Raw genomic sequence first — 15,740 nt, 5'->3', positions numbered from 1 at the left:
ATAGCTAATAGTTCGCGTGTTTTGTTTTATAATATACTAGATATAAGTCCTAGTAGTATATTTACTAGTTTTTACCTTTTCTATATTCTATTAGGTACTAAGGGTCTAGAACTATAGTAGCTACTTCTATAAGTTTGTTTTTCTTACCTATAATATAGTGCTCTGTTTCCTTAAATAGTACTAGTTACGTAATAATATAATATCTTATCTAATATAGGTACTATTCTTAATATTTTTTATATATTATATACTTATTGTATTTATCTTTAATATATAATACCTAAAATATCTGTCTATAAAGTAGGTGGTTTCTATCTAGCCGTTTATCTTTCTTATTATAGACACCTATTTTACTAATAGGGTGTAAAGCTCTATAAATTTTAATTTTAGTTTATCTTCTATATAGCTCTAGCGGTTCTTGCTCTAGTCTAATACTAAATTCTTTATTACTAAACTATTTTTCTAGTTTACAATCTTTATTACTATTATAGTACTCTTTACTATTTTTAATAGGTAATTTATTATCTAGTTCTTACTAAATATTACGGCTTAGGCCCTTTAATATATTTAATCCTGTGCGGGTTCCTGCGCTAATAGTTGCAGTTATTAATATTCCTGCAGCTGCGGCTATTTTTACTTCTTCTTCTCTGGCGAGCTATTCTATAACTTTTCCTATAGCTCTTAGGAATTAGTAACTAGCTAGTGCTCTTAGCTCTGCGCCTGCTATAGCGTTTTCGGCCTCTTACACTTTTTATTTTTTATTAAGGCGTGTAAGAATTTCTCTTGCGCTTTATTTATACGTGGCTACAACTCTATTAACCTGTGCTTTTATATTTAGTAACTTAGTTTTACTATTGGTTTATAGCTCGGGTATATTTATTTAGAGTTCTAATTGCGGTTTAATTATCTAGAACGCCTTATCTGTTTTTAATAGGTAGTTAATTTCTATACTCTTAACTTCTACGTCGGCGTAGTAGTTATCTATAGGGTTGCTATTATACTTTTTATTCCTTATTATAGCAATAGTATATCCCTTTGTTTTTTATATTAGATAGTACCCCGTTGCCTGCTTATCTAATTAATAGGTAAAGCAGTTATTATTATAGCACGCGGTCTATAATATAGAATTGTAGCGGTTTATATTTAGCTTTACTATAACTGCTGCTGTTTAGGTGTTCCTGGAGTACTTATTTGCAAAGTGTTCTTATTCTCCGTATAATAGGCATGCGCTATTGCGCTTTCTATTTTACCTTTTTTTATTGGTAATTAGTCTACCCTTCTAGTTATTACGTTATTTTGCGATATTAATTTCTATACAATCTCCGTAGTCGCAGTTAGTTACTCTTAGTTTTAGTCTAGCTAGTTAGGTGTAGGAATAAAGTCTTCTTTTATCTGCCTGTTCTAGTTATTGTTTATACTGCCAACTATTAATTTATATTGCTATTTCCTTAAGTTTATAGAGTATTAGAGGCCTTTCGCCTTATATAATTTTATCTTTAACGTCTTTTTTAAGACCTTTATAGTATTATGCTTGCAGAGCTTTATCTTTCTATAATAGCTTAGACGCGATTTATATAAATTCTAAAGTATAGCAGCTAGTTAAGCTCTTCTGCTTTAGAACTGCTATTTTCTATTCTACTGTCTATTCTTTATTAGTGTTTCTAAAGGTTACTTGCAGTGCTAACTCGAAGTATCTATAATTGCTAAATATAATATTGGTTTCTAGTTTCCGATTATCTGCGTCGGCGTTGCTAAGCTAATTTATAAGCATCGGGTTAAACTAGTTAAATACTTCTTTCTTTAAAAAGGTGGCTACTATATAGACCTTATCCGATTTAAATTTAAGGTTGCTTTAGTTCGTGCGCAGGTATAGCCTTATCTGCGTTATAAACGCTTGCAAAGCTCTTTTTTTCCTAGTAAACTCTTCGGGTTTATTTATTTTATAGCCTCTATAGCTAACCGTTCTACTAGTAATAAGCTTTTCTTAAACGGTCTAGAGATTTCCCTATAGGGCCGCAATCTCCTTATTCTTAGTATTACTAGCTTCTTCTAGTACTTATAGTTGTGTAAGCAATACCTGTATATATATTGCTACCTCGGGTATTATTAGAGTTAGTTTAGCAGTTATGCTACCCGAAGGGGTTAGTAGGGCTATCCTAATTAATTGTTTATATATAACTTTTTTAATATAGCGGTGTTTAAAGTATAATAGGTTGTTTTTTCTATACCTTTTAAGTGTTATATACTAAGGCAGGGTATAGGCAAGTTATTATCGGGGTGCAATAGTTTTTAAAAAGTAAGGCAATAATTAATTAAGGTATAAGACGGGGTTATTACTTTTAATAGGTAGTATTAAAGTCTTAAGTTAAACATAAGGTTTTTATTTATATAAAGAAGCGTTCCTTTATATAAAAGCTCCGTCCTAAGAAACCTTTTACTTATATAGCTCGCAGTTTTAAGCCTTTTAAGCTGCTCTTTTAGCTTATAGCCTTAAGCCCTTTAAGCGCTTACCTTACTTACTTTCTTAAGCTTTTTAAGCTATTACGTGGCCCTATTTTTATAATATCCTATTTTTAGATTATTCCTATCTACTAGCAGTTTATAGAGGAATCTAGGATCCCTATGCGTCCTATATATAACCCTTTTAGTCCTGTAACCTAGTTCTGCATAATTAGTTTTATCTGCTTACTTATCTCTATAAGTGCCTCTGCGCTTAGGTTGTTTATATTGCGGGTTATAATAGATATTATTTATTATAGCTTAATAGATAAGTATTAGAAAAAGTGCTATATAGTCTGCGTAGATAGCTGCTACTACTATAATCTACTCTTTATTTCTATTCTAGATAATATTATAACGGGTCGTCTTTTCTATACCTTCTAAGTGTTACACACTAAGGTAGGGTATAGGCAAGTCGTTGTCGGGGTGTAATAGTCTTTAAAAGGTAAGGCAATAATTAATTAAGATTTAAAACGGGGTTATTACTTCTAATAGGTAGTATTAAAGTTTTAAGTTAAATATAAAGTTCCTATCTATGCAAAGGAGCGTCCCTTTATATAAAAGCTCTGTTCTAAAAAACCTCTTACTTATATAGCTCGCAGCCTTAAGCCTCTTAAGCTGCTCTCTTAGCTTACAGCCTTAAGCCCCTTAAGCGCTCGCCTGGCTTGCTCCCTTAAGCCTCTTAAGCTATTACGTAACCCTGTCCTTATAATATCCTATTCTTAGATTATTCCTATTTACTAGCAGTCTATAGGGGAATCCAGGATCCCTATACATCCTATATATAACCTTTTTAGTCCCGTAACCTAGTTCTGCGTAATTAGTTTTATCTGCTTACTTATTTCTATAAGTGCCTCTGCGCTTAGGTTGTTTATATTATAGGTTGTAATACTTGCTCCCCCTTCTAAGGCTTTCGGCCCGAAAGTATTTCTATAGTAGGGTCTCGGATAAGTAGCTGGCGATACCCTATCTGTTAGGCTATTATTATGCTACTCTGTTTTTTCCTTTATAATATCTAACGCCTTAAAAGCTAAGAAATAAAAAAGCTATTTTATGCTTACTAATTGTATTAACGCGTCTGGTTTAAAAGTTATACCTTATTCCTAGTGTAAGTCTTAGGGTTTATTATATATAGTTTCTATATCTAACTTAGATTATTATACCGCCTGCGTTCGGGCGCAACAATCGAACTGTAATATTGCTGGCATTTTAGCAGCTGCCTATAAGCTATTATAATCTATTATTGTTTATAACTGTGTCCTGGCTAACTTTTCTAGGGCAGAAGCTGGCCCGTAAGAAGGATAAACTTTATTGCGAGGAGTCGGAGACTTATATAACCCTAAAAGCGGCTATAGCAAAGCTAGATTATCTGGATTCTTAAAAGGAGCTGTTGCGTAAGCGTGGTAAGGAGATAATATATCGCGGTTTTAAGACTCTAGAAGAGCTTAAGGAAGATAATTAAAAGGAGGCTAAGCAGAAAGAATAAGAGCGTGCCGAGCAGGAAGGCTTGCCTTCTGCCTTAGGGACTGTCGGGTATTCTTCTTTTTTCCTAGGTGTGCTGGGCACTGCCAGCCGTCTGTTCTATTGCTATATATCCTAATTATATAGCAGTGGCATTCCTTTTCTAGGTTCCTTTAATCCTTCCTAGTTAGACAGTGCGCTATTGCTATTTTTCTAGGCTGTTCCGAATTCTAGCAGTAAAACTGCTGCAGGAGTTCCTAATAGTTTGCTAAACTTTTAACCGGTTCCTATATATTCTCGGAGGTGCCGTATTTTTTCCACTTAATTAGGTACTCTTTTTGCTAATTGCTTTATCTGGAATCCAGGATTTACTTAACCTTATATTTATTATTATTATCGACCTCTATATTGTTTTCTAGCTTAGCGTTTAGTAGTGCAGGTTCTAGTAGCAATATATAGAAGACCGGGTGTATTTTTATCCTATTAGGTAGCCTAAGCTTATAGTTTACTAGGCTAATAACGTTCTATATTTTAAATAGTCTAATCTTAATATAGTCTAATTTTATACTTAGTTGTTTTATCTTAATATTTTTGCGGAGTAGGTAGACTCTATCTCCCCTTTTAAAGGTTAGTGCAACACCCTAGTATTAGTTATAATATCTTGCTAACCTTAGTATTAGGAATTAGATATTTATTAAGAGCTGTCTTTATAGCTTTTTAATATTTTTAACTAATAGCAGTGCCTTCTAGGCCCTTATACTATTAAGTCGGGGTTCTTAATACGCTTCTGGATTAAAACCGTAGTTTATAAAGAAGGGTAATACCTTTATTAACTCCGTAGATATACTATTATAGGCGAATTAGGCTATTAGTAGTAGTAATACCTAATTATCTTACCTATAATTAATATAGCATTATAGGTACTGTTCTAAAGTCTAATTAAGCCTTTCTATTTGCCCGTCCGTTTAAGGGTAAAACGCCGTGGAAAGCTTATGCTTTATCCCTAGTTATGCGGTAAGGGTCTGCTAGAATTTTAATATAAAGAGCTTGTTTTAGTCTAAAATTATCTTTTATAGTAGCCTGTAATTGCTAATAATATACTTTAAAAAAGTATAGGCTAAATCTTTTACTGTTAATACTTTTTAATAAGGGATAAAGTATGTATATTTAGTTAGTCGGTCCGTAACTACTAATATTATATTATACTTTATGCCTGTTATAGGTTTAATAGACTGTAGTAGCTTAACTATAAAGTTCTATATAATAGATTCCTATACTTTTTCCGGTGTAGAGGAACTCTTTATTAGTCTATATAGTGCGTGTTATACCGACTTGTTTTTTATATACTTGTATTTATATATAATTTTCTCTGTTAGTTTCCGAAGTCTAGGGAAATAGAATGTCCTTGCAATTCTTTCCCGTGTTTTTTCCACTTCCTAGTGCCCGTGCACTAGTATACTATAGAATTCCTTAATAAGCTTTTTTTATAAGGTCTTAGGTATAAATATCTTGTCCTATAAGGTGATAATACCGTCCTGGATTTCTCTATACTCTTGGTTTATAGGTTCTAGGCGCAAGCTTTACTAGTTATAACCCGCTAAATCCCGGCTTTCCTAATCTACCTTTTATGCTGCCTTAATTTATTTATACCACTTATTATCCTCGGACCTATAAGCAACTGCTGCTTATATATAGTTAAATTTAAGGGTTCCCGGACTAGTTTCTCTAAGTATAGGTTGCCTGGTTTTCTCGGCTCTTTCTATATAGTCCGGCCTTCTGCTAAGTGTATTTATATAAGTATTTTCGGATCCTTTTCGATATATAATCTTGAAATTAAAGGTTTCTAGCTTTTCTAACTATTTTTTCTATCTCCTATTCAACTCCTTAGTTATAGTAAAGTATATTAGATTTTTATAGTCTATATACACCTGTACTGTATATACTGCCCTTTTAAGGTAAACTTTCTACTATTTAAATACTTCTATTATAGCTAACAGTTCCTTATTATAAATATTATAGTTTAGCTTAGCTATACTTAGCTTCTGTAAGTAGAATACTATAGGATATAGTTTCCCTTATTTGTCTAGTTGGTTAAGTATTACTCCTACTGCCTTATCCAACGCATTGCTCTTAATAGTAACTGGTTTCTGTAGGTCGAAGATTGCTAATACTAGTTTTAAAGTAAACTATACTTTTAACCTATTAAATACACTCTATACTTCTAGGGTCTATCTATATTTAATATCTTTTCTAGTAAGTTCTATAAGTAGCTCTGTAATTTTTAAGTAGCCCTTAATAAACTGCCTATAGTAATTAGCTAACCCTAGGAATAACTATAGTTCCTTTAAATTCGCGGGCTCTAGCTATTCTTAGATAGAAAACACCTTGCCTTCTTCTATCTTAATCTGTCCTGGACTAATAACGCATCCTAGGAATTTAACTCTCTGCCTGTAGAACTTGCACTTATCTAGGTTTACTGTAAAATTATATTCCCTAAGTTTTTTAAGTACCTTTTACACGTGTATTTTATATTCGCTTAGCGTTTCTAAGTATATAAGGATATTGTTAAGGTATACTACTATAAACCGATTTAGGTAGCCTTTTAACGCTAAGTTAACTACTGCCTGGAATATTACTAGTACGTTAGTAAGCCTAAATAGTATTACTATATACTTAAAGTGTCCGTATTAAGTTCTAAAAGCCGTTTTCTACTTTTCTCCTTCTTTTATCTAAATTAAATAGTATCCCTTGCGTAGGTCCAACTTTATAAAGTATTTAGCCTTATACAGTTAGTTTTTAAGTTCGGAGATTAAAGGTAATAGATAGCAGTTTTTAATTATAATCTTATTTAGCTATCTATAGTCTATATAAAGGCGTAGCTTACTATTTACCTTTAGGATAAATATTATAGAGTAACCTGTAGGCAATTCTAATAGTCTAATAAATCCTTACTTTAGGTTCTTTTCTAGGTATTCTTCCAGCACTTCTAGCTTATTTTAGGCTAGTAAATAGATTGGTCTAAACTGCGGTTATTCGCCTAGTACTAGGGGAATATAGTAATCCTAAGGTTAGTGCTTTAGTAATATATTCTAAACCTTTTCTATAAAAATTCCTTTAAACTTATTATATTCTTCTGGTATAACTAGTGCTTTTGCTGCCTCGGCTAGCTGCCGGCTGCTTAGGGGTCTAGGCTACTGTTGGCTCGCTGCCCTGTTTTTTCTTTAGGCTTCTTTGCCTTTTAAAGTATCTATATTAATATCTTGTTTTTGCTTAGGCTTATCCTAGCGCGGGGTGCTTTTTAGTCCGCTTTCCGATTAAATCCTTACTTTACTAGATTTCTAATCGACTTAGGGGTTATACTGCTTTAGCTATAGTATACCTAAAATTATATTATATCTCGCCGTGTTAGTTATATTTATACTAATAGTTTTTCTATATTCTTTAATCTATATAACGCCTAGTCGAGTTTCTATAGTTACTTACCTATTACCGTGTTGTATAGGTGTACTATCTACTGTATATAGTCTATAGGGTCTGTTTTTCTATTACTAAGGGATCTGGTTTCTTCTAATAAAGTTATAGGATATAAAATTTCCTTATACGCTACTGTCTAGCAGTGCTTTTACCGGGTTCCTACTAATTTTAACTAATAGAATTATATATCTATAGTTCTAAATAGGAATAGAGTTAGGCTGCGTTGCCAGGTTTCTTTTTTTTTCTGCGATATAGGCTTTTCCTACTAAAGTGGCGATAGTTGCGGTTTGTATTTTTTTGTCTTTAGCTGCTCTATAGGACCTTATTTTTAGCTGCTCTAGCCGTTCTGTTGCTTAAGCGCCTACTTGTTTTTTAGCTATTTTTATAGCTAATAGTTTACGTGTTTTATTTCGTAATATACTAGATATAAGTCCTAGTAGTATATTTGCTAGTTTTTACCTTTCCTATATTCTATTAGGTACTAAGGGTCCGCAACTATAGTAGCTACTTCTATAAGTTTATCTTTCTTACCTATAATATAGTGCTCTGTTTCCTTAAATAGTACTAGTTGCGTAATAATATAATATCTTATCTAATATAGGTACTATCCTTAATATTTCTTATATATTATATACTCGTCGCATTCGTCCTTAATATAAAATACCTAAGATATCTATTTATAAAGTAGGTAGTTTCTATCCAGCCGTTAATTTTCCTTATTATAGACGCCTGTTTTACTAATAGGGTGTAAAGCTCTATAGATTTTAATTTCGGTTTACCTTCTATATAGCTCTAGCGGTTCTCGCTCTAGCCCTATACTAAATTCGCTGTTGCTAGACTACTTTTTTAGTTCGCGATTTTTATTACTATTATAGTATTCTTTACTATTTTTAACAGGTGATTTATTGTCTAGTTCTTGCTAGATATTGCGGCCTAGGCCTTCTAGTATATCTAATCCTGCGCAGGTTCCTGCGTTAATAGTTGCTGTTAATATTCTTGCGGCTGCAGCTATTTTTACTTTTTCCTCTCTAGTAAGCTGTTCTATAACTCTTCCTATAGCTCTTAGGAATTAGTAACTAGCTAGTGCTCTTAGCTCTGCGCCTGCTGTAGTATTTTCGGCCTTTTATACTTCTTATTCTCCGTTAAAGTATATAAGAATTTCTCTTGCGCTTTGCTTATATATAGCTACGACTCTGTCGACCTATATTTCCGTGTTTAGTAACTCGGCCTTACTATTATCTAGTAGCTCGGGTATATTAGTTTAGGGTTTTAATTGCGGTTTAATTATCTAAAATACCTTATCTATTTCTAATAGGTAGTTAATCTCTATACTCTTAACTTCTACGCCGGCGTAGTAGTTGTCTGTAGGGTTGCTATTATACTCTTCGTTCCTTATTATAGCAATAGTACGTCCCTTCGCCCTTTGCGTTAGATAGTACCCTATTGCCTGCTTATCTAACTAATAGGTAAAGCAGTTATTATTATAGCACGCGGTCTATAATATGGAATTGTGGCGGTCTATATTTAGTTTTGCTATAACTGCTGCTATTCGGGTATTCTTAGAGCACTTGCTTGTAAAGTGTCCTTGTTTTCCGCATAATAGGCATGCGCTGTTGCGCTTTCTTTCTTACCTTTTTTTGTCGGTAATTGGTTTACCCTTCTAGTTATTGCGTTGTTTTGCAATATTAATCTCTATGCGATCTCTATAGTCGCGGTTAGTTACTCTTAGCTTTAGTCTAGCTAGTTGGGCGTAAAAACAAAGTCCTTTTTTATCTGCCCGTTTTAGTTGTTGTTTATACTGTTAACTATTAATTTGTATTACTATTTCCTCAAGTTTATAAAGTGTTGGAGGCCTTTCGCCTTATACAATTTTGTTCTTAATATTTTCCTTAAAACCTTTATAATATTATGCTTGCAGAGCCTTATCTCCCTATAATAGCTTGGACGCGATTTGTATAAATTCTGAAGTATAGCGGCTGGTTAAGCCCTTCTGCTTTAGAACTGCTATTTTCTGTTCCGCTGTCCGTTCTTTATTAGTGTCTCCAAAGGTTATCTAAAGTGCTAACTTGAAGTATCCGTAGTTGCTAAATATAATATTGGTTTCTAGTTTCCAATTGTCTGCGTTGGCGTTGCTAAGCCAGTCTGTAAGCATCGGGTTAAACTAGTTAAATACTTTTTTCTTTAAGAAGGTAGCTGCTATACAGACCTTATCCGATTTAAATTCGAGGTTGCTTTAGTTCGTGCGCAGGTATAGCCTTATCTGCGTTATAAACGCTCGCAAAGCTTCTCTCTCCCTAGTAAACTCTTCGGGCTTATTTATTTTATAGCCTTTATAGCTAACTACTCTAGTAGTAGTAAGCTCCCCTTAAACGGTCTAGAGATTTCCCTATAGGGCTGTAATTTTTTTATTCTTAGTATTGCTAGCTTTTTCCAGTGTTTATATTTGTGTAAGCAACGCCTGTATGCGTGTTGCTACCTCGGTTATAGTTAGGGTTAGTCTAGCAGTTATGCTACCTAAAGGGGTTAGTAGAGCTATCTTAATTAATTGTCCGTATACAACTCCTTTAATATAGCGGTGTTTAAAGTATAACAGGTTGTTTTTTCTATACCTTCTAAGTGTTATATACTAAGGCAGGGTATAGGCAAGTTGTTATTAGGGTGTAATAGTCTTTAAAAGGTAAGGCAATAATTAATTAAGATTTAAAACGGGGTTATTACTTCTAATAGGTAGTATTAAAGTCTTAAGTTAAACACAAGGTTCCTATCTATGCAAAGGAGCGTCCCTTTATATAAAAGCTCCGTCCTAAGAAACCTCTTGCTCGTATGGCTCGCAGCCTCGAGCCCCTCGAGCGCTCGCCTGGCTTGCTCCCTCGAGCCTCTCGAGCCATCACGTGACCCTGTCCTCGTGATGTCCTATTTTTAGATCGTTCCTATCCACTAGCAGTCCGTGGGGGAATCCAGGATCCCTATGCGTCCTACACGTGACCCTCTTAGTCCCGTGACCTGGTTCTGCGTAATCAGTCTTATCTGCTTGCTTGTCTCCACGAGTGCCTCTGCGCTCGGGTTGTTCGTATTACGGGTTGTAATAAATATTGCGCATTTTTCCTAACTTAAAGGTATTCCTGCTAAAAATCCTTCTCTTTTTCTTTATCTAACTAATAAAAAAGCCCTTTTTATCTATATTCTAGGTATTTCCTAGCTATATATTATATTCCTGCATTTTTTATTCTAAGAGTTTAAAGTAGAGGCTGTAATACAGCGCTAAATTAGCTCTCTTCCTTAATTTATTAATAGGAAGAAGGTATTCTAATCTAAGGTGTTTTAAATGCTGTTTAACCCAGCGCAAAGCCTAGTTAATTCCTGGCATAATCCCAGCTATTGCTAAGGCTAGATTTCGCACCATTTAATGCGTAGGAGGAAGCCCCCTTTTAGATAGGTTGTTAATGTATTTAATAAGAGCCTTGGACTGCCCAGGGGTGAGAACCTGTTGAGAATTGTATCCATCTGCCTTGCTACCAGTTTTCCCACGGAAGCGCTTGGAGAGGGTGCTTCTGTCAACCCCATGCTTGTCGGCCATGGCCTTGATGTTCGTTTTCTCTTGGAGGTGAAGCTCCGCGATTGCAGCTTTAATTTTATCCATTTTTATTCGAAATCTGTTGAAAATTGGTGGAGTTGTGGGGTGTGGAAGAATAAGCGGTGAGGGGTGAGAAGCGTGCACGAGCCCGTAGCGTGCACGAGCCCGTGATGACTTCTATACTTATACTACGTGAGCTCGTACGTGAGCTCGTACGTGAGCTTGTACTTGAGGCTACACAAATCGGCGAGGCTACACGAATCGGAAAGGATGCATGCCGATTCGTATAGCCGTACGTGAGCTCGTACGTGAGCTCGTACGTGAGCTCGTACGTGAGGCTATACAAATCGGCGAGGCTACACGTGCGGATGCACGTGATAATAGAGCTCCGGACGAAGCTCCGAGCCGTTCTAGCCAATCAGAAGATCAGACTAGAGGGGGGGTGTGCGTGGAGTGATTTAGGGGGTGTGCGCGGAGTGATTAGGGGGTGTGCCAATATCCCTCCCCGGTAGAATTCAGGGGTTCCGAATGAGAATGCGCATTTCGCTTAGAACTACTTCGAGGTGCCACTTTTTTCCTGCTCCGCGGGATCCCACAGGTCTGTGTTCGGAGAATCCGGTCGAATATTTGTCACAGATGTCGCAGTCGTCCGATCCAGGAGTCGACGAGATCGATTCTATTTCCGTTCATTGCCCCGAATGGAGATGTTTAAAAGTGACATTCTGGTATTTGCTCCTCCACAACCCCACACTCTGGCCTCGGTAGGAGACATCATAAACTCTGTCTAACATGTCTTCGCTTGCAGGCAAAGTCATATCCCTAACTGGCGCCGCTTCCGGAATTGGCCTTGCTACCGCCAAGGTGCTTTACGCCCGGGGTGCGAGTCTCTCTTTGTGCGACCTTCGCGAGGATGCTCTGGCGAAAGCAAGCTCCGCCATTTCCACTTCTGCATCCGAGCGGCTCGTCACCACAGCCGTTGATATACGCTCCAGTGACCAAGTGGATGCATGGGTCGCAAAGACAGTCAAACATTTCGGCCACCTCGACGGCGCGGCTAATGTGGCTGGTGTAATCGGGAAGCATTATGGAGTTCATGACATCACCGAGCTCTCCAATGAGGAATGGGACTTCATTCACGGCACCAACCTGACTGGTCTCTTCTACTGTGTGCGCGCCCAACTAAAGGCTATGCGAGATGGGGGAAGCGTTGTTAACACAGCGAGTGTGACCGGTCTCGAGGGCCATGCAAAGAATGGGGCATACTCAGGTACGGCCTGACTCTACCGCTCTACCGGGGCGGCCACGCTGAGTAGGACTCAGGTTGAAATTGATGTGAACTCTGATTTCTATGGGTGTCTAGCTCGTTGTTTATATACTAGGGGAAGGAGGGGGGCCAGCCCCGGGGGCATAACGTGGTATCTCTTCCTGACGCGTTACTTGATTCATCCTGTTTCCTGATACAGTACTGATACCGTGCTGCAGCACTGCTGTTGCACTACCTGTTACTTCCTCCTGTATCAGCATGTTATCCTGATACGTTACTGCATATGAGTTGCTGACCCTAGGTTGTAGTGCTGCAACCCGAGTGTAGGGCTTACCTATTGATTTTCAGCCAGCAAGCACGGCGTCATTGGACTGACCAAAAGTGCGGCAAAAGAGGTTGGCAGCAGACGCATCCGGGTCAACGCCATCGCGCCGTAAGCTCAATCATTCCTTCAGTCCTTCAATCCTTCAATCTATTTTGGCTATCCGTCGTGCCTGATCCCGACTGCTGGGGCTGTACGTGATCAATCCAGCGTCGTTATCACCACTTGCAGTTGCGTACAACGTTGTTCTGCACCTGAAGCTGATGTACTCGTATAGCGGCATCATTAATACTCCCATGATTCATTCATTTGGCGCCGTCGAATCCGGGAAGCTTGACGTATTTGCTCGGGTACCCATTCCAAGGGTATGCGAGCCTGAGGAAGTTGGAAATCTATTCGCTTTCCTGTTGAGCGATGACTCTAAATACATAACCGCATCGACGTACCGAGTCGACGGTGGTATGTGCGGTTGAGGATATATCAGTAGAACTCAAAATCTGCTGTCACGTTAGGATTTGTAACACGTCATAGCATTGCAAAGGGTTCAAACGTCACTGTCAGACGTGACTTCTGAGTTGACAGTGACCGTCAAGCAGTAATACTGTGGTTTTGGTATGTTTATGGAATTAACTCAACCCTAACAGCTATTCTGAAGACTAGTGCCGTTGTACAGTTGTCTGGCTAGCGGACTCGCACCTCGTCAATCTAGAAATGCTTGGGGCACTTCTGGGCCCCAGACCGCCAAACCCTCGTGGCCGGCTGGACCATACGCGAGGGGGGTCTCCTCATTCACCAAATCTCCATCCGCATAGTGCTCGACCATGAAACCGTTCGCATCCCACCAGTAATCGAAGATCTGTGATCCGAGGATGTGTCTACCAACACCCCAGACAGATTTGTAGCCTTTCTGTGCGAGCCATTGGTGTCCCAGAGCCTGAGTGTCAAAATCGTGGATCTCAAAGCTGCAATGATGGACATGTGGATCTGTGTCTGGACCCAGCGACGTGAGGAACATCGTATGGTGATCTGCCAGATCCTGGCCGCGATCGATATGTGCAAACATGGCTACCAATCTGCGTTCCGGTTTGCCGTCGGCCGTAAATTCGACAGGGACGTACAAAAGATCGGATGGAATGATGTTGAAGTTCTTGGTATAGAATGACATTTGGGTTTCAAAGTCTTTTACGCAGAGTCCGAAATGACCCAGCTGTTGTGAACACAGGTTAGACAACTGCTTCGACGCCGGGGAAGAGGATGTTGCCATGCGAGAATCGATTGCCATACCTTGTACACCTCAGCTGGTCCGGGCTCAAACCTTTGGAATTGCTTCACTCGGGCCTTGGTCGATTCATCGTTCATTCTAAGCTTGCCAGGCATCTTTCGAGTCTCCGGCTTCGATTGGCCGAAAATAAAATTGACAGGAAATCCCTCGGGGTCTTCCACGGATACAATATGGCCGCCTCCTGGAGCGTCGCTCATTTCTTCCACGCCATTGGTGAGACACACAGTTCCGGGGAGTTTTGCGATTCTGTGATGAGTAGGCGCAGATTAGTATTCGATCTTGATTGTGCGGGCATTGTTTAAGGCATACTTCTCCAGCTCTTCATAGCTTTCCACCTCGAATGCTCCTCCAAGAAACTTCTTGGGCCCCTGCTGCGCGTAATACACATATTGATCAGGACCGTACCCTCGATACCACCGCCTGGTCTCAGTCTTCTTTACTACATGCATACCAAAATCTGTTAAGTAGACAAAGCTTCAGCAATCTCGGAAACACAATCAGCGGCTTCCGTTCCTCCTCTGACAAGATGGAGTATTGTCTTACCCCTGAGGAAATTCGTTATTTGCTGCAGATCCGGATGCTGATATCGCATGTGGGCGAGCTTTACCAGTCGAATTTGCTTCGACGCCTCAACACCATTGGCTTTGCGCCAAGAGGCCTTGCTACAGCTCTCTGGGCCAACGGCGATGTGATCGGGCATCGAGGCGCCTCGATTTGGCGACGGATCACGACTCATAGTATATCCCTGGTACCCATAAGCTACTAGGGTTCGATCGTGGAAACTCGTGACGTACATTCTCTCGTAGAGGCTTTACCTTTTCCTCGGTAAGGTCGTGATTGAACTCGCTCAATGCATTAACCATTTTGAGCAACTGTGTACCGTGGCTATGGGGAGTGGAGGAGAATTTTATTGACAGGTCAGGCTCGATGAGAGATGTTTCGGATCCACACTTCGCCTAGCTACCTGGAACCTTTTATCAATAGATAAGAAGTATCTCGGTACTATCAGCAGCTACCTTGGCAAGAACTCAATGTGTTCCGGCCTATGTAGTACAGAGTTAGGCCTTCACAGAAGATCATTGGTCCCTCCAATGATGCAGAGAGAACCCCGGCGTAGTTAGGCCGGCGCAAGGTACCCTGGAGTAACAGCTGATCAAACCTTTCGACTCTACTTTTCATTGGCGAGCCTGGCCCAGATCCGGAGTGCAATGTGGGAAAGGGTGGCAATAAAGCAACGGAGCATCTGCATCTCTTTGAAATTGAACCGATGCTCTAGAAATTACCATTTTGGGAACTTTTGACCGCAGTTCCTACACACAGCTATTATGTAGAGACTACGCCGTCTTCAGCGCTGCACCTTAAGGCCTCCAGTAAAAATACCGTTTCAGCATTCTCACTTACAGAAAGGGTAACGAGGGGATCATAAGTGGTCTTTTCTCTGAACGGCTGATTTAGGACTTGCCAGGCCCACAGAAATGACGAGCTTGGAACTAGACGACAAGGTACAAGGGGGCTACCTGAGCGGGCTGCCGGCGCTCCCTGCAAGCGTCTCTGTTAGTGCTTACAATCGCCACATCGCCACATGAAAACAGTGCTTATTCAGTAACTAATATTTCGTTGGGCCGCCATCAGCAGCAATTACAGCAAGGCAACGCTCCCTCATATTGCCCGTATACTTTTCAAATTCTTCGGGCTCAAGCTTCTCCCATTCCTCCTCAGCGTACTGCCGTACTTCCTCCTTTGTTGTAGGAAACCGGCGTTGTATTCTCCCCTTCAACAGCCGCCAAACGTTCTCAATTGGATTCAAATCAGGGGAATTCGCCGGCCATTCCATTACAAGCATGCCGTTCTGTTCCCAGGCCAG

At 39.0% G+C, this 15,740-nt stretch overlaps 3 protein-coding genes across 3 annotated transcripts; 1 reads left to right on the top strand and 2 right to left on the bottom strand.

The window, feature by feature from the left end:
- Window positions 1-10,733: 10,733 nt before the first annotated feature.
- On the bottom strand, window positions 10,734-11,130 carry BDZ99DRAFT_463684 (uncharacterized protein). Its single transcript, XM_033720126.1, has 2 exons — window positions 10,919-11,130; window positions 10,734-10,859 (listed from the first exon to the last, which is right to left on the bottom strand). Exons 1-2 carry the CDS (start codon window positions 11,072-11,074, stop codon window positions 10,788-10,790), a joined length of 228 nt encoding a protein of 75 aa, XP_033575771.1. The 5' UTR covers window positions 11,075-11,130; the 3' UTR covers window positions 10,734-10,787.
- A 667-nt stretch (window positions 11,131-11,797) lies between these two features.
- Window positions 11,798-13,181, top strand: BDZ99DRAFT_532891 (3-oxoacyl-reductase; the record flags this gene model as incomplete). Its single annotated transcript, XM_033726494.1, has 3 exons — window positions 11,798-12,275; window positions 12,621-12,705; window positions 12,872-13,181. 3 exons carry the CDS (start codon window positions 11,798-11,800, stop codon window positions 13,065-13,067), a joined length of 759 nt encoding a protein of 252 aa, XP_033575770.1. The 3' UTR covers window positions 13,068-13,181.
- A 113-nt stretch (window positions 13,182-13,294) lies between these two features.
- Window positions 13,295-15,098, bottom strand: BDZ99DRAFT_532889 (trihydroxytoluene oxygenase; the record flags this gene model as incomplete). The annotated part of the gene is made up of 5 exons (XM_033726493.1): window positions 14,671-15,098; window positions 14,420-14,621; window positions 14,186-14,333; window positions 13,879-14,122; window positions 13,295-13,801 (listed from the first exon to the last, which is right to left on the bottom strand). The coding sequence occupies exons 1-5, from the start codon at window positions 14,737-14,739 to the stop codon at window positions 13,295-13,297; spliced, it is 1,170 nt and encodes a 389-aa protein (XP_033575769.1). The 5' UTR covers window positions 14,740-15,098.
- Between the last annotated feature and the right edge of the window lie 642 nt (window positions 15,099-15,740).

The sequence above is a fragment of the Mytilinidion resinicola genome, assembly GCF_010093595.1.
Source record: "Mytilinidion resinicola strain CBS 304.34 unplaced genomic scaffold BDZ99scaffold_11, whole genome shotgun sequence".
NCBI classification, from domain to species: Eukaryota; Fungi; Ascomycota; class Dothideomycetes; order Mytilinidiales; family Mytilinidiaceae; genus Mytilinidion; species Mytilinidion resinicola.
This window is presented reverse-complemented; position numbering and strand designations above follow the sequence as displayed.